General features: G+C 38.3%; 2 protein-coding genes across 3 annotated transcripts; one reads left to right on the top strand and one right to left on the bottom strand.

Moving 5' to 3' along the window:
- The first annotated feature begins 2,240 nt into the window (after positions 1–2,240).
- LOC122089014 (extensin-like) lies at positions 2,241–4,148 on the top strand. 2 transcript variants are annotated; one of them, XM_042658428.1, is made up of 3 exons: positions 2,241–2,617; positions 2,657–3,760; positions 3,863–4,148. In XM_042658428.1, the coding sequence occupies exons 1-2, from the start codon at positions 2,274–2,276 to the stop codon at positions 3,735–3,737; spliced, it is 1,425 nt and encodes a 474-aa protein (XP_042514362.1). In that variant the 5' UTR covers positions 2,241–2,273; the 3' UTR covers positions 3,738–3,760; positions 3,863–4,148. The 2 variants fall into 2 exon arrangements, with proteins under 2 accessions (XP_042514362.1, XP_042514356.1); XM_042658422.1 differs by having other exon boundaries at positions 2,241–3,760.
- Positions 4,149–9,268: 5,120 nt separating this feature from the next.
- Positions 9,269–16,300, bottom strand: LOC122072178. Its single transcript, XM_042636750.1, has 2 exons — positions 14,196–16,300; positions 9,269–9,611 (listed from the first exon to the last, which is right to left on the bottom strand). Exon 1 carries the CDS (start codon positions 15,886–15,888, stop codon positions 14,206–14,208), a length of 1,683 nt encoding a protein of 560 aa, XP_042492684.1. The 5' UTR covers positions 15,889–16,300; the 3' UTR covers positions 9,269–9,611; positions 14,196–14,205.
- Between the last annotated feature and the right edge of the window lie 619 nt (positions 16,301–16,919).

Raw genomic sequence — 16,919 nt, forward strand, 5'->3', positions numbered from 1 at the left:
TTGCCTTGTGTCGGTGAATTGTATCACATATATAACTAGAAAAGCCAAATAGGAATAATCTACTATTAGAAAATAGCCCACCATGACTACATTTATTTTTAAGAGTAACATGGCTTGGCAAATGTGAGACGTAAAGCATTTGAGCTGCACTTGCTGCCAAATTTAGTAGAAATTAATCCTTGGAGGAAGAAAAGTAAGATAAAGATAATACCTACCCTAGATATGATGATGCACACTGAATTCTACACCACAGAAAGTTGGGATTATGTTAGGTGATTGGTCAATTCCTAACGAATCCGGAATGGGTCAGGGACTCTGGAGTCATCCTACGTCCTAGGTAATTAACCCGGGTCGTGGGTCAACTTTATCCGAACCAAATTTTTTATTTAAGGAAAAAATCCAGTATAGAATAAGGTTATATCAGCATTAATATCCATCACCACCGATATGAAGCAATATATTCTTTACTGTTGACGATCTTGAAATACCAACCTATGCTCTTTCGAGGTCCTTTCACATCACCATATCTTTCGTCTTGCAATATCTCTTCTCCAGAGTTAGGGCTTAGAGCCAATGGCAGAAAATGTTCATAAGCCCAAAGGATCAGTAACCAAAAGGGTCCATATAGATTGAAACTCATGCCGTGTTGATTGCGATTGATGTTGGCATTTCTTTCTCCAAGTTATAAAGCATATTCATTCAAACCTATTATGATACCACGCAAATGATTTTGATCAGGTATCAATATTAATCAGACGATATAGCCGATTCGATCCCGATATCTAAAATTATGGTACAAAACGATCCAACTCCAATTATGTGTCCGGGAGCAAGAAAAAAGCCGCCAGTACTATGTGACCCCATTCACATTTTTTAAAGGTGGATTAGAACCGACAAAGGCAAAGTGAATCATTAGGGCCTGTTGGTCTTCGGGCCTTCGCATCAAGAGACGTAAAGCTATTTCCTTTCATACCCCTCTCTCTCTTTCTCTGTCTCAATGACAATGAGTTTAATCAATTATCTTTCCTGTGTTTTGTGTCTTGCTAGTCCTTTTTTAATCATCTCAAAGTGAAGAGGATCTAATCTAAACAAATGTAATCTGGACTTGACAATAACACCCATTTTTAAGTTTTTTTACACTTTACCCCCTTCCCCCTTAAATTTCGAGCTTCTATATGTTTCATCAAGGGAAGGGATGTTTTTATTTCATCCACGGTGAAGGAGTTATTCCACTATGAGCATTAATAGGGGTTGGGCTGAGTGTCATAAGTAAGAAAATGGTATTTCAGATTTTTAACTTGTAGGGAGAATAATAATGTCGATCATATCGTGGTTTTCCTTCACTCATGATTACAATAGAGGAAAACCTTTCCATTTGGTTATAGTGTGGAACATAAGAAAGTTACAAAATGGAATAATGTATTATGATGTCATGAAGTTTTAAGATTACCCAAAATAGAGGATGAGATTAAAGAAAGCTATGGATGATATGAAATGTATGAAGTTACTCATTTCTTTAATCTCCACAAGACCTATTAAAATGTCAAATTTTGTTACGGGTTCTTAGGTATTGCTTTGATGAAAAATGTACAAATTTGGTGAGTGAAGGACAAAAGTGATAGGAAATTAGCAGCGGGTCATGCATGCTTATGCTCTCTCTCTCTCTCTCTCTCTCTCTCTCTCTCTCTCCTCGTACATTCACAGATGTCACCTCATTTTTCAACAATGCCCATGCAAATCAAATTGCGGAGGATCGATTCAACTCTAATAAATATTAATGCTTCTTTTTCCAACTTCTGGAAAGTATATAAAGCGACACTGCGGGGGGGAGAGAGAGAGAGACTTAGGTGTTAAGGGGACACCACCTTCGGAAAAGTAAATAAAGCGACACCGTAGAGACGAGAGAGAGAGAGAGAGAGAGAGAGAGAGAGCGCTGCTAAGGGGACACGTTTTCAAAGTTACATTCTTACCTTCAAGACTTTAGCCTTCGAAATTATTGGCCTTACACAAAAGCTTTAATGGGCGATACTTTATTCCTCTTGCTTAGCTTGCAGGCGGCGGATCTATCTAGCTAGCAAGAAGTGACAGATTAAAGAAGCTCCTAACTCAGTCAAATTTATCATCCTTTGAACACAGAGGCTTCCCTTTGAACTGTACTTTTTTTGTAATTTGTCCTTTTTCACTGAGCTGAGTTGGTGTGTTAGGTAAATTCAGAAGCTATATAAAGGGTTCTTTGCTGAGGACATATCCAAAGCAACACTTCTCAGTGTAAGATGTGGGGAAAAGGAAGCAATCGGGGCACAATGGCTTCCCTCATTACCACTCTTCTAGTGGTGGTGTTGTCTCTTAGCTTGCCACTGGAGACCACTGCAAACAACTACTACTACACCTCTCCTCCACCGCCCAGGAAATCTCCTCCTCTACCCTCTCCTCCTTACCACTACCAATCTCCACCACCACCGAAGGCTCCATACGAGTACAAGTCACCCCCACCACCAACCCCAGTTTACAAATATAAATCACCACCGCCTCCACCAATCCGTAAGCCTCATCCACCACCAACCCCCGTCTATAAATACAAATCACCACCACCACCAACCCCAGTGTACAAGTACAAGTCTCCACCTCCACCACCCAAGAAGCCCTATGAGTACAAGTCTCCTCCTCCACCACCAAAGGAACACTACCAACCACCCCATGAGCACCACCCTCCTACTCCAGTGTACAAATACAAGTCTCCTCCTCCACCACCTAAGGAACACTACCAACCACCCTATGAGCACCACCCTCCTCCTACTCCAATGTACAAATACAAGTCTCCTCCACCACCACCTAAGGAACACTACCAAGCACCACATGTGCACCATCCTCCTCCTACTCCAGTCTACAAATATAAGTCTCCTCCACCACCACCAAAGGAACACTACCAACCACCCCATGAGCACCGCCATCCTCCTACCCCAGTGTACAAATACAAGTCTCCTCCACCACCGCCAAAGGAACACTACCAACCACCCCATGAGCACCACCCTCCTCCTACCCCAGTCTACAAATATAAGTCTCCTCCTCCACCACCAAAGGAACACTACCAACCACCACATGTGCACCATCATCCTCCTACTCCAGTCTACAAATATAAGTCTCCTCCACCACCACCAAAGGAACACTACCAACCACCCCATGAGCACCGCCCTCCTCCTACTCCAGTGTACAAATACAAGTCTCCTCCACCACCGCCTAAGGAACACTACCAACCACCACATGTGCACCATCATCCTCCTACTCCAGTCTACAAATATAAGTCTCCTCCTCCACCACCAAAGGAACACTACCAACCACCCCATGAGCACCGCCCTCCTCCTACCCCAGTCTACAAATACAAGTCTCCTCCACCACCGCCTAAGGAACACTACCAACCACCACATGTGCACCATCCTCCTCCTACTCCAGTCTACAAATACAAGTCTCCTCCACCACCACCAAAGGAACACTACCAACCACCCCATGAGCACCGCCCTCCTCCTACTCCAGTGTACAAATACAAGTCTCCTCCTCCACCACCAAAGGAACACTACCAACCACCCCATGGGCACCACTCTCAACCAAAGCACAAGTACCCACCACCATCACCACCTAAGGCACCCTACAAGCCTCCCACTCCAGTCTACATCTACAAGTCGCCGCCACCACCACCGGTCTACCATTACAGTTCACCTCCTCCTCCTCATTATAACTAAGAAAGGCTTAGAGAGGCAAAATGGTAAGCTTGTCACATTATTCCTTATCTTATATAGAAATACCTTAAATATCAAAACATAACATAACTTATGAACATTTTTCTATTCATTTCTTTTTCTTGCAGGAAAGAGGTTTATTAGGATGGCGAAATAAAAAGGAGGGTTCCTGATCTTCATTGTAAGAGAAGGAAAGCAAATTTAATCTCCTCGCGTGATTCTTGTTTTTGAGATAGACTAGTAATAATCATGGAAAAGGGCCAGGTTGGAAAGGGAAGAAAGGGAGAAGAGAGAGAATTTTAATCATTTTCCTGTAATAGTACAATTAATATAATATATTAATGGTAAACGTTTTATGCATGGGCCTGTGTCTGTAATCAACATTTTATAGATGCATCTGTTCAGCTTTTGTTACCTTGGCTACTGAAGAGGTCTCTCTCTCTCTCTCTCTCTCTCTCTCTCTCTCTCTCTCTCTCTCTCTCTCTCTCTCTCTCTCTCTCTCTCTCTCTCTGCCAATGTTTATCAATCTATTGAACCAAGGCGTATTAGGAAGAGTTATATTTTTTCATTAAGGTAAGCGATGAAGAGTAAAAGTAAATAAATAAAATAGAATAGCAAAGTAACAAGATTTGAACACTTTCGACATTGTCATTAGCAGTTAATTTTATTAAAGTCTAACAAAATCTATAATGGGGTTTAGACATTTCATCCCATTCTAAGTCAAATAGAATGACGAAGGAGATGGTGCCCAATAAATGTCTGCTCTCAGAGTAACACCCTGATTTGCAAGATGATCTACTATAACATTGATCTCATGATTGATATAAATGAGAATTTTTTGAGGAACAAGATTGACCACAAATGCTGAATAATTTTTAAGAAAAAATTTGTGACTTTATTATCAAAATCAAGGTTGAAGAATCCGTTTCAAACCAATAATTTGGCAGGTCTTCTTCACTAGTGGCTTTTTTTTTTTTTCCATGGAAAGACTTGGCTTTTAGATTCCAAGTCTGCAAGAAACATGTTTTTCTCTGCAATCTGCATATATGTCCAACCATCTATCAACTATCTTGAAATTGTTAATGGATTCCAGAATAAAACTTCAATTTGAAACAAGTGAAGAGTCCTCCATGATTGCCGCGTCATATTAGAACACAGGTTAATTAGTTGATCATTTTGTCATTTACATTTTATTTTTTTTTTTTTTTTTGGGAGGGTGGTAGGGGTGGTTTGTCTTACACGCTGCCAGTGCAATTTTGAGCCTTCGAAGGTGGTATTATCGAAAAACACTGAAATAAGAGTGGTATATAAAATATTTTACAGAGAGTTATCACTGTAATTTGAGTCCTAGGTTTCAAATTTTAGATGGTGGTTTACAAATCTTGTACCTTTTGATTTTTAGTTATTTTTTTCTCCTCCTTGATCATTTTGAGCTCTTACATACGATACCATCATGCACATTGTCATTGGTGTAATGTGAGAGATTCTTCCACACGGTTAGCAAAGAATTGGTGATAAAGTAATTTGGATAATTGGATATCTGGATTGGATTGCTAATTACCGAATTCTATACTTAAATTCAATCTATATGCTCCCATTTATTGTTATATACTTTTTCCTTTTTTGGTAACCTAAGTGTTTTATACATGTCCTGATAGTCCCAGCAGATTGATCTTCATTGTGATTAATATTAGTGTAATCAAGCTTGATCATAAAGAATTGTCATTGTTTATTGGCATAGAAAGGATGAAATATTATCCTAAAATAGATAAAGTATCAATATGACGTTGATATGATTCTAATGTAAAGCATCTCAATTTCCTAAAACATTTTTCCTTTTTTTTTTTTTTTTTTTTTTTTTAATGACAGGTATCCAAGCTTTCGATCTGACTAATCTCGCATGCCCATATTGACCCCATAATTGTATGGACCAAGTCATACCGAGGTTGAATGAGAATCATTCAACTTTCACTGAAAGCAATGAAGGACACTAAACACTCCGGTGTGAGTGGCTTAAGGTATACCTAGTGGGAGTCAACTTAAGACGTCCAAATTTATAGCTCATATTAAATTCGCTGCTCATCAACTGCACTACCCCCTTGAATTCCTTAAACACTTCTTATTTGTGAACAAAACAAACCAAAAGTTTGGCCCATTATATTGTTTTGTCATGGCAATACCATATAGTCAGTAATTTGACCTGTGGATGCATTTCAATCCTATCAAACAAATAGAGGAGCCCTATGAATGGACCGGTCCTTAAAACCAGACGATTTTTTTTTTTTTTTTTTCACTCACACCTATTCTATTTCCGTGTACGTGTCTCTGTCAAAAGCCACAGACAGGGAGAACCAGCTAGATAGCACTATATTACGGAAAAAAATCGTCTGCAATTTTGATCTTGTACAATTCCATAAAATACCATTTTCAAGGGGTGACATGTGTATTAATACCAATGCAATGGTCCAGATCTGATTTAAATGTCTTTTCACTGATTTAATGTTTTATTAGTTGTACCAGATCTGAACCATTGTATTGATATCAATACACGTGTCACCGTCTGAAGATGGTATTGTACAGAATTGTACGAGATCGGAATTGCAGAAGATTTCAACCCCTATATTACAATCGGATTATCTTTTAAAAAGTTTTTTTTTTCAATTTATCAAAATAATAAAGAGAGATTTGTGTGTGTGTGCGCGTGTAAAAGTACTGGATGATTCAATTGCTTTACTAAAAGAAAGGTCATAGGCATCAATCAATTTTTTGCAGTCGGATCCTGTGGGTCCCTTCAGTACAACATTGACTCTAAATTGCGTGAGTGATATATCTACCCTTATGAAACTTTTTTTTTTTTTTTTGGGTTAAATATGGGTAAACAAATAAATGAATAAAGAAAATGGAAAATTTATCAAACACTCATAGAGAAAAGTCCTTTGGATAAACCCACATTTGGTTGATAGTTTTTTTTTTTTTTTTTTTTTTCTTTTTGGTTTGAAGTGACCAATCCTCTTAAACATGGTCACATTCATGTATCTCTTATTTTATTTGAAAGAAATCTGATTTAGTATTTTAACAAGGATCACTTACTTTATTTGAAATAAATCTTATCTTTGTTTATATTTTAGGGATTAGGTAAATCCTGTTCCCTCTTACTGATTGGGTTTTAGAATCCTCTTGAAGCAGTTAACCCTATTACTATTTAAGACGACATCATAGCACGTGACTAATATGAGGCTGTGGTTGGATGACTTAAAGAAGTAGATTCACTAGAATAGAGTTTTCATTCACCTAAGGTGAATGAAGAATCCCTTCATCATACGAAGAGTATTAGAACTTAAGAAGAGTATTTGTGATCATGAATAATAAGATGTGAAAGTTAACAATGAATCTAAAATTCAACCATAAAATCACATCATTTATATGTGTAAAGACAATTTTTTTCCCGTAAACAAACCGACTCAATTTCTTAACTTTTGGGCAAGGTCTAAAAGATCGGAATGGTGGCTTATATCTGCAAAAACCACTACCCTCATGTCTATGTAATCCAAGCTGATAGCATGAGGAAGGGAATCTCCTCGCCATGAATAGTTGACCCTTTGAAGGATGGAGAAAAGTATTTTTGAACTTGTACCATGGGGAGTGTGAGTTTATTAAAAATATAGTCAATACTTCACAGTGATTTAGATTTGTTTTTTCTTTTCTTTTTTTATTGTTAGTATTATTATTATTATTATTTTGAATGTTTAGTTTAATTTCTTCAATTATTTCCATCTCCTATTCTTTTTCTAATCTAAAAATTTGAAAGTTTCATAATGCATTTCAGTGTGTTAAGTGAGCAGAACAGGACAGAGAGGGTTGGGCATATTATTTGAATATGCTCAGAGCTGATGTTGATGTTCAGAGCAGCTTCGCCGGGACACGGCTTCGTAAAGTCACCAGATCCACTTGTCTTTGTTGATAATAGTTTCAAATCGACATTATCTCCTTGATTGATGTCTCAGTTCTACCCAAAAAAAAAAAAAAGATGTCTCAGTCCAATTCGTTTAATATTACTGAGGCCCTCTACTATGACATTTTTATTTAAAATCTAAATGAAGATAGTCATCTTCCCTTCCATATTTCCCTATCTCCATCTCAAAACAGTCTCTTTGTGGAACAGAGTAAAACTGCATACATTATGATTCATCTTCGATCAAATAGTAGCAAGAGCTTTGTGCATTAAATATGTTTTTTTTGTTTTATTCTCTGTAAAAATAAAAAATAAAAAAAAAATGTAATATTAAAAAATTATATATAAACATCAAGATCATATATTCGATAAATAGAAAAATATTATATAGTCTATCATTCAAAGATTTAAAAAAAAACATCATCCTATTATAGAGGGTAACACTAAGGGGATTATGTCTCCATCTTAATTTACCATAATCTTTTGGACGTAGAATCTTGCCAAGTGTGTGGGATCCACTTGCAAGTACGACAGTCCCTAGTCTCCATCAAACCATTGCCCCCATTCACTCGTCATGTTGAGACAATTATGTATTATTTTGACCTGGTGGCATCCATAAAAAAGATTTAAAATCTTTTTTCTTTAACATCATGATAATATGCTAGCTTATTTGGAACCACAGGAATCAGGTTCTGTTTGGGACGCAAAAACTCAACCCCTCCTATATTTTGAAACGGGCTGAATTTTGGACATATAATGGGTTAACAATAGGTAAAGCTATGAACCAAGTGACATGTAGCCAGCCCTCACATCAAATATCTACCCCTCCCTACCAAAATGATAGCATCATTCTTGTAGTTTCCTGTTCTGTAGAAGGGAACATAGCAGGATGGGCCTTTTGTTTCCTTTATAATAACAAACTTATCTTATGTCAGCCTAACTATATGTGGACAAAAAAAAGTGGTGAAGCTGCAGCACGAAAGCTATTATCCGGTCTCTAGTGTGCAAGGACCGAGGGGTGGAAAGTGGAATATAAGCCGTTTTATCCAATTAGCTTCTAAAATGCACTAAATCTCTCATCAGATGTTGCTCTTGTTGGAGTGAAAGAAGCTTGTACCACATCTGAATTCAATACAAGTTTGCCATTTTCTTCCTAACTTCTGTACTAGTTATCCCATACATGAAATTTGTGTTAGTAATGAAGGGAAAAGAAGGGGGAGGGGGGGGGGGGGGGAATACAATTTTCGGATACACCAGTTCATTTTAAGTGCAGTTCCAATTCCCACCTGGGAAATTATAGTTGCGTTCTCATTTCTGCTGGGAGATTCTCATTCACAGTCAAGCTCAAAGTTTCAATATGTGGACTTTTAACTACAGCTAAAGTCCTCTGCTGTGATAAACATGCCATTTGAACGGGAGTACTAGATATCAGAACCCTAATGAATAAAAATTACCCAGTGTAAAGACCAGTTCCAATTTCAAATCAGGCAGTTTGTGTGCTCCATTAGATAATGTATGATGATTTGGTTTTTGAGATGCATGGTTTTCTGGCTGCAAAAGGAAGCGCTTTAAGGTAATGCCATATGGTAAAGATAAGATAGACTTTAAACAGATAACGACCAGCAATATGACATTCTTTCTTCTGTTAGGAAGCAGTCAGCTGCTAAAGGAAGAGGAAGAGTAAGTTTACATTACTGGTCACTTGTCTGAAACCTTTGGACACACATCATTTAGGTTACAGAAGTCTATACAAACACGGATTTTACACTTCTTAGTTACTGGGGATTATGTTTGCCAACTAGTCTGAGTGCTGTTCTTCAAGGATGAAGCCTACATCCTTCAGCTTCTGGACTTCCTACTCGATCTTCTCCATGATCGCCAGGAGAAGCTTCCTTTGGGGTTGCGACACTGGCTTTGCATTTTCCCTGATATGTTGACGATGCATTGCGACACAATAAAGTTGTTTATTCATACAGGACAGGAAGGAAAAAAAAAAACACACACACACAGATGTAGGGTCTTGTTTCAGAAAGGGTCAAAGGTTTTTTATTTTTTTATTTTTTTAGTTTACATTTTGCAAACTAACAATGGTCTTAATGCTTCTATGCATTTACCAAGTTTATCAAAGATAGAAAAAAGGATTCAGTACTTCTCCCCTGTATTTTGTTCTGCAATGAAATTTAAAAGTACACATCAAGGCTTTTCAACTTCTAAGAAACAGAGAAGTCTTCTTGAATCTTTAGTGTCACTTCAATGGATTATTCTGCAGAAAGTTCTTGCAAAAATGGGACCCCATAAATCAAATGATCTGAGTTTATGAGAAGCAGAGTAGATCAAAGCATAAGGTATGGTGGTACAGTATTCTATGAAAAGAATAAAAAAGATAGAAATGGGGCACAGTGGTGCTTTACTGCATTTCAGTTTGAGTCGTAGGACATTGAGACAATGGATCCAGTGGACTCCATTGTTTCACCAAGGCATAGGAAAACATGTTGGGTGCCTAAAGAAGGTCAAGGTGTGAGCATATACTTCTTGAGACGTTCAAAAATCTCCTCTTTTGGGGTCACACACAGTTATGGTATTATATGCTCAATTTTTTATTTGATTTGAATCTAGACAATTTTTATGTTCTTCTCTGGATAGTTTGGAATGAACGGTTTATGTCCAAACTTAATTTTGAGATGCCCCTATTTTATTTGGGTACTCTTAAGTGGAGCTAAGGTGCTAGTACAGTTGCTCTTCTAGGGGACTAATTTTTTAAGGTCAAAACTTTGCTTTATTTTGGTCGCAGTGTAGAAGTCTTTCAGTTGGTATCTGACAAACCCATGTTCAAGCAAATAAATAAAGGTAAATACTAGCATATTTTAAATTTCTTAAATGATTTATCTATTCTGAAAATTTGAGTCAGAGGATGACTCCTAAAAGAGTTTTGTCAATTTCTTCTAGATATTCCACATATGCAGGTAGTTTGATTCATCATCTAAATATATTGAAAGCATAATGTTTTCAAGATCCTCTAGGCATGATCCTGACACAACTACTAGTGTCTTTCCCACAGAACCTACCTACCTCTTGCCAATTTATTTTTATCATATTTGCTGAAATTTCTCTCATCCACATCCAAGACACTGCCCCAACCATTGTCCAATCTAAAGTTCATAAATTCAGTTACTACTATTGAAAATCTATATCTCTATATCCATCACCCTGCTTATAAATACTTCTTCTCAAGACTGTTTCTTCAATCAACCAGCCTTGAATCCTCCATTTCATTCAGGTCTCTATCAAACTCAAATATGAACCTTTTCCTACATCATCGGACTTTTTTATTTTTGGATAATTACGTGGAACTTTCAATTAGCCCTAAGGATTGTATTTTGTTCATATAACATACAATATATAGAAAAATTAAGATTCTATAGGGTGGCATGCAGTACGGAAGGAGGGCATTAATGTCCTCATAAATGTCAAAATATCCTCATCCCAATATAAGGTGAAGTGTTAGTGTTACATTAGTACAAAATAACTCCAAAAATCCTATATACCATTTGGTGCTATATAGAAGAATGAAGGATTAGGGGTCCAAGAGGTGGTTTCATGTTTGCAAGATGGATCCCTAAAGGCACATTAAAATGTAAAGTTGAGTATTCTATGTCTGTTAGAATATGGTTTTGGAAATAGATGGAGGAAATTGATTACTGGATCCATATGTACTCTCCAACTCCATCTTTACCAATGGCTTACTCTAAAGGCCTTTCTAAAGTAAGAAAGGATGGGCAACTAGATACACCTCCCCTTTCTTGAAGAGTAGACTTGCTCATAATGCTTAAGAGTAAAACTTCAAAGAAATCACAGTGATCGGGGGAAGGTGGAGGTGTCTAATTTAAAGTTTGTGGATGACACCAAATTCGTCTGTGAGACACAAATATAATACATTCATCATGTGAATGAAAACAATAAAATACTTTGAAACAATAAAGGGCATCATGAAAACTTGGAGCAAAGCAAGTCGAAAGGGATTAACATTGAAGACAAGTTGGGTACTACGCCATGCAAACATTTTGGAAGTGAGGCTGAGGGATGACACCTTGAGCAATTAGTCTTGGATTTAAGGGGAAGACTTATGCAAATGGAATTATCAGACTCCATGGTTAAAATTCTAAGTAGATTGAGTGCATCAACTTTCCATCCAATCTTAGTTCTACAACCTTTTCTCTGCTTTCTCTCTTCCCCCCCCCCCCCCACCCCCAAAAAAAATCCCCCACAGGGTAGGGGGTTAACTACTACCATATCATATTCGAAACCCTAAAAGAAGTGGTTGAGAGAAATGAACCAATCAAGAGAAATTTCCCTTTGGAATAGAGATTCAAATAAAGACCACTTGGTCAGGAAGTGTAAGTAAAACTAAATAGACAGTTTCTCAAGTTAAGGTGCCTACATGAGATGAGAGGAAACTAGCCTCACTAGCCAAATGGTTCTGGGGATTCAGCACTGAATCTCACAGCTACTGGCATGATGCCATTTGAGCTTGGGGAGAATGCATGGATAGGATCCAGAAACAGCTTATAGATTTTCCCTAGCATTAGGTAACTTGATGCAACAATTCTCACTCCACTATGATATGATGTTGGTAAGGACGATAGGTCCAAAATTGAGAGAGAATAAATTTGAGTGATAGGTACCTCTGCTAAAAGATCTGCTCTGCTCAACCTTTATCCTAAGAACCAAATTTGGATGCTATGAAACTGTCATCTGGAAGGATGAACTGGTCATTCTGACCATTAAAAAGATGAGGTCTTTGGACAAATTACATCTCAAATATAGTGGCCCATCTCAATCATAGTCAGCATCTACGGAGATCCTACTCTTGATTCTTCAAGAGTCAAAATCTCCGAATGGAACCAACTATTCAAACAATTTCTGAAGCATAATATTCCGCACACAATTCGACTTGAATCAAATTAAATCCAAGACTAGGTCATGATGTGGACAACATGTTCACTTAGTTTGAGCAGTAACAGAACTGCCACATTGCAGGCAATAGCCTAAGGGTGTCGAATTGGTTTTTGGAACTACTCATGCCAGAAACCTGTCTCATAGATGAGTTAAATATGGGGAAGGAATTTTATGCAGAACAGTATCCTCCTAGAACCTAAGTTTGGAGATCTCAATGGATCTCAAAGGGATAGGATCTGCAGAGAGGGGGGAATTCTAAACACAACAAAGCAGATATGGGATATAAGACGTGGAATTTTCACAGAATATATGGATAGGAACTATTAAATAAACAGAATCTCGAATTAAAAAAGACAGATATCAAATTAACAGGAGTATAAAAGAAACCAATTAAACCACGGAAGATGGTTGAAATTTAATTACTTTGAAGGCAAACTAACCACCAATAAGAGAGTTAAGATCAAGATGAACTACCTGTAATAGATGGAAAATAGGGGTGCCACTAATGAAGAAGGGGTTTGAAAACCAACCTGAAAGTTGAAGAGAACTGGAAAAGTGAAAAAGAAGAAGAATGGAGAAGAGAAAAAGCAGGAATCCACCCACGTTGAACACTGAGTCCACAGTAGAATGTCGCCATAAAACTGGAAAATGTATTGCTAAAATTGTGGGTGGCTCTTAGGCCAGTGCACTTATATATAGACCACAATTTCAGACGTTCTAATAATTCCTTAACTGACTTGGAAATCCAAATAACACAATGAAAAGCCAAAAACAGAACTGACTCAAGGCCTTCAGCCACCCCTACTTCAACTAGAACTTTAAACTAGCTACATTACCAGTGTAGAAAAAGACCCAACTGAACTCCTATAAGCTCCAGGACTACAATTAACACATCAAATCAGGGGGGAAAAAATAAATAAATAAAGTGACTTACGACTAGGACTGACTCACTATGCATATGACTGTCCATCAAAGGCCAGGAACTACACAAGAAAGCTAAATGATGCAAGCAAACAATCTTGAACTACCATAGAATACCAATTCAGAAAAGACTGCATGGACTAATATCTATGAAGTCCTTCACAGAGGAAGCCAATGCAGCAGAAGCCACCTTTAATATTTCTCCTTCATGCGAGCTGTCAGAGGAAATAGTCAAGGCTTCTTAAGGATGAGCGAATCAAGAAAGCTCTGGATACCTTGTTTCTCTCTTTCTTTTATTAGAAAATCTGTCAATATGCTAATTCCCTAAAATAACAAAGCAAATCATCTAACCATAGGAAGCCACTATTAAAGAGGTATCATGTACTGAAAGAGCATAATTGAAACCCAGTACCTACTAACCAAATAAAACAGAAAGAAACACAAATACACTAAATTTATAGAGGGACTCACGTAAAGCTTCTCTGCTTGAGTTCGATTATGATGAACAAACATAGAGGGATGGTACAAAACATTACAAAGGAATCCATTACTTCTTGATCAATGACACAGTCAGGGAGGGAAAGAAAACAGCTATTATCATACAGCGAGAAAGTGAATCAACTTTTCATTACCTGCGAAGGTTCACAACTGGTTTCCAGATGGCCCACTTGCATATGCAGAAGCTTGCAGGGGAACTGAAGGAGATTGGAAAGAAGCATCAGATAATGTTCTCGATGCCTTAGAACAGTTCATCTGTAAACTAGGTAGTCCAGGAGCTGAAGCCTGACTTTCAAGGGGCAAATCTTCATAAAGAAATTTGGTCTTACGATGGAGAACATCTTTTAAGCTTGAGTGCCTCTTACTATACTTTCTTAAATACATATCAGACTCATTGCGTCTTTTATTTTGCAGCATAGGAGAATCTCCATCGCATGAGAGTTGGCAGGTGGTTCCACCATTATTTGAAACCTTATAGCCCAATTCATCTTTCTTGTGATACGAGTGGGATCCAGACTCTGTATTGTTGTCATCCCCACTAGAATTAACTAAATTATTGGAACAGCTCGCCTCTTCCTCCTTCATGAGCAGTTCCATTTTATCATGTTTACAATCCACTATTTTAAGAGGACCTTCTTCAAACACTTCCTCAGAACTTACTGTTACACCATCCTTACCATTTTCTTTACACTGCTTTACTTGAGAACTTGAATCTTTGTCCACCACAGTATTTTCTCCCAAAGCACTCAAGTCAGTTAAAGAATCATGATCCGGCGTGAAAATGCGAACTGAAGGTTCTGAAATAGTTTTATCAGGATTTTCAAATAATTTGTTATCGCTGCAAATTTCAAGCTTTCCACAAACACTAGGACTTCCGGGATCAGAGGCCCTAGCTAATGAATTACCATTAGGGTGCCGCATCCTCGGAGAACGCAAGTAGTCTGAGTTTAATGAGCACAAGTCCTTGGCGATCCTTGGTGAGCTGTTGATTGCCCGATGCAACCGGAGTGCCAATTCTGCATCGTCAACAATCAAAGCACAACTTGCTGGAGAATCATTCTCTCTATTCTCATCTCTTGCAGCCACCACAGCCAAATTCAGAGCATTTCTTGCCAGCTCTGCAGCTCTTCTTGCTGCAACAGCTTTCGTGAAAGCCTTCTGTCTTGCCAAAGTTGCAGAAGCAATCTTCTTCTCCGCAGCCAAGTTAGCATCTTTTACCGCATCCTCCAATGACTTGGAGCAAGAATCACCCACCGAACAAGCATCTGACATTATCTTGCTATCTCCACGAGGGTTCCTGCTCCTACAAGCTCCATTTGAATTAGCAAGCGATTTTGGAACCCAACAATCAATGCACGTAAAAGAACCTGAACCCGAATTGGAACACAGAACAAACCCAGGATACTTCAAAATGCAAGCTCTGTGAATCCTCCGTTGACACTTGCGACAACCAGCACTCTCCTCAGATACTCCCAAAAAACAGTAAGAGCAAATTTTTGCAGATTCTACACCGTCAAAGCATTTCTTGCAAAGTAGCAAAACGCGCCACTCACTATCTAGGGTTAGAAGCTTATCTTTGCCCTTATTGCTCATTTGAGCGTCGCATGCATGGCAATCGGAGATATTCGGCAATTCTCGCGTCTTTCTTCGGAACCGAACCGACGAAGCAGATGAAGCAGAATCCGCAGATTCACATCCATCCTGCTTCAAACCGGAGAGAAGTCTCTTACGAGGAGGAAGAGAAGAACGGGCATCAGTATTGGCTGCTGCTGCTCCTGCCACCGAACCAGACCTGTTGGTTCCTTCTCCTTCTTCTAATTCCTTCATCGACGGTAAATAATTAATCCAAGGAAGGGTTGCAGAGTGCAGACAATCAGAGTTGTCCAGAGAGAAAGAAGGCACTTCTAGGGTTTTAGCATTGGCGAAACCGTTGGAGAATTAGGGTTCTAAGTCGTTCTCCTTCTAGTTGAGGTTTCGGAAGCAGCGTAATTTGTGCTGCGAAACGGTTTGCCGAGGGAAGAAAAACAGATTAATAACAAGAAGAAAATAAAAAAATGATAGTAACAATAAATTCAAAAAGAGTAAAGGTCGATGAGGGCTTTGATCTCTGATTTGTCCTTGCTTGCTTGCTTGCTTGCTTGCTTGCTTGCATTGTTTTAGGTATTTACATAAAATTCAGCAAAAGATCCCCAACTTAAGTGCTTCACTCAATCATTTCTCACCACACATATGCGATCTCTGTAAAAGCTTCGGATTTATGATAATTGATTAAGTGACTAATAATAACGCCTGGGAGTTTCAAGTTTTAACGGTTTATGTGCGGAGTGTGTGGCGCTGTTCATCCCTGCGCAGCGCCACACACGTATGGAAAAATGACCATTATATCTCGATAAAATTAAAAAAGAAATATCACTCCACTTCTCCAACTATGGTGAAATATCAACTTGATTCTACATTTTTTTCAAAAATATCACTCACCTCACCTTAACCAGAAATATTCTATTTAACATCCCCAACCATTTGAATGGCTATTAAGTCAACCAAATTTTTTCATTCTCCAAAATACCCTTAATGAACTAAAGCCTATGTGCGCTGCCACCTCAACATATGTGCGCTGCATATGGACACGTGCCTTGAGATGCTTCAAACCACCATATGTGCGCTGCCACCTCTCTTGGGCCACTTAAGAGCTCCACCCATAGGATACTAATACTTAAAACCATGATTTAGGCCTTGCCTAGACGTAGGTAGAGGAAATATCACTCTCCTCCCTTGAACTATGGCGAAATATTAACTTGACTCTATATTTTTCCAAAAATATCACTCACCTCCCCTTAAACAGAAAGATTTTATCTAAC

The sequence above is a fragment of the Macadamia integrifolia genome, chromosome 2, assembly GCF_013358625.1.
Source record: "Macadamia integrifolia cultivar HAES 741 chromosome 2, SCU_Mint_v3, whole genome shotgun sequence".
Classification (NCBI taxonomy): Eukaryota; Viridiplantae; Streptophyta; class Magnoliopsida; order Proteales; family Proteaceae; genus Macadamia; species Macadamia integrifolia.

What these genes read in the sequence shown, in the direction of transcription:
- LOC122089014 (XM_042658422.1), top strand. Translation starts at nt 2,274, where the DNA reads ATGTGGGGAAAAGGAAGCAATCGGGGCACAATGGCTTCCCTCATTACC.
- LOC122072178 (XM_042636750.1), bottom strand. Translation starts at nt 15,888, where the DNA reads ATGAAGGAATTAGAAGAAGGAGAAGGAACCAACAGGTCTGGTTCGGTG.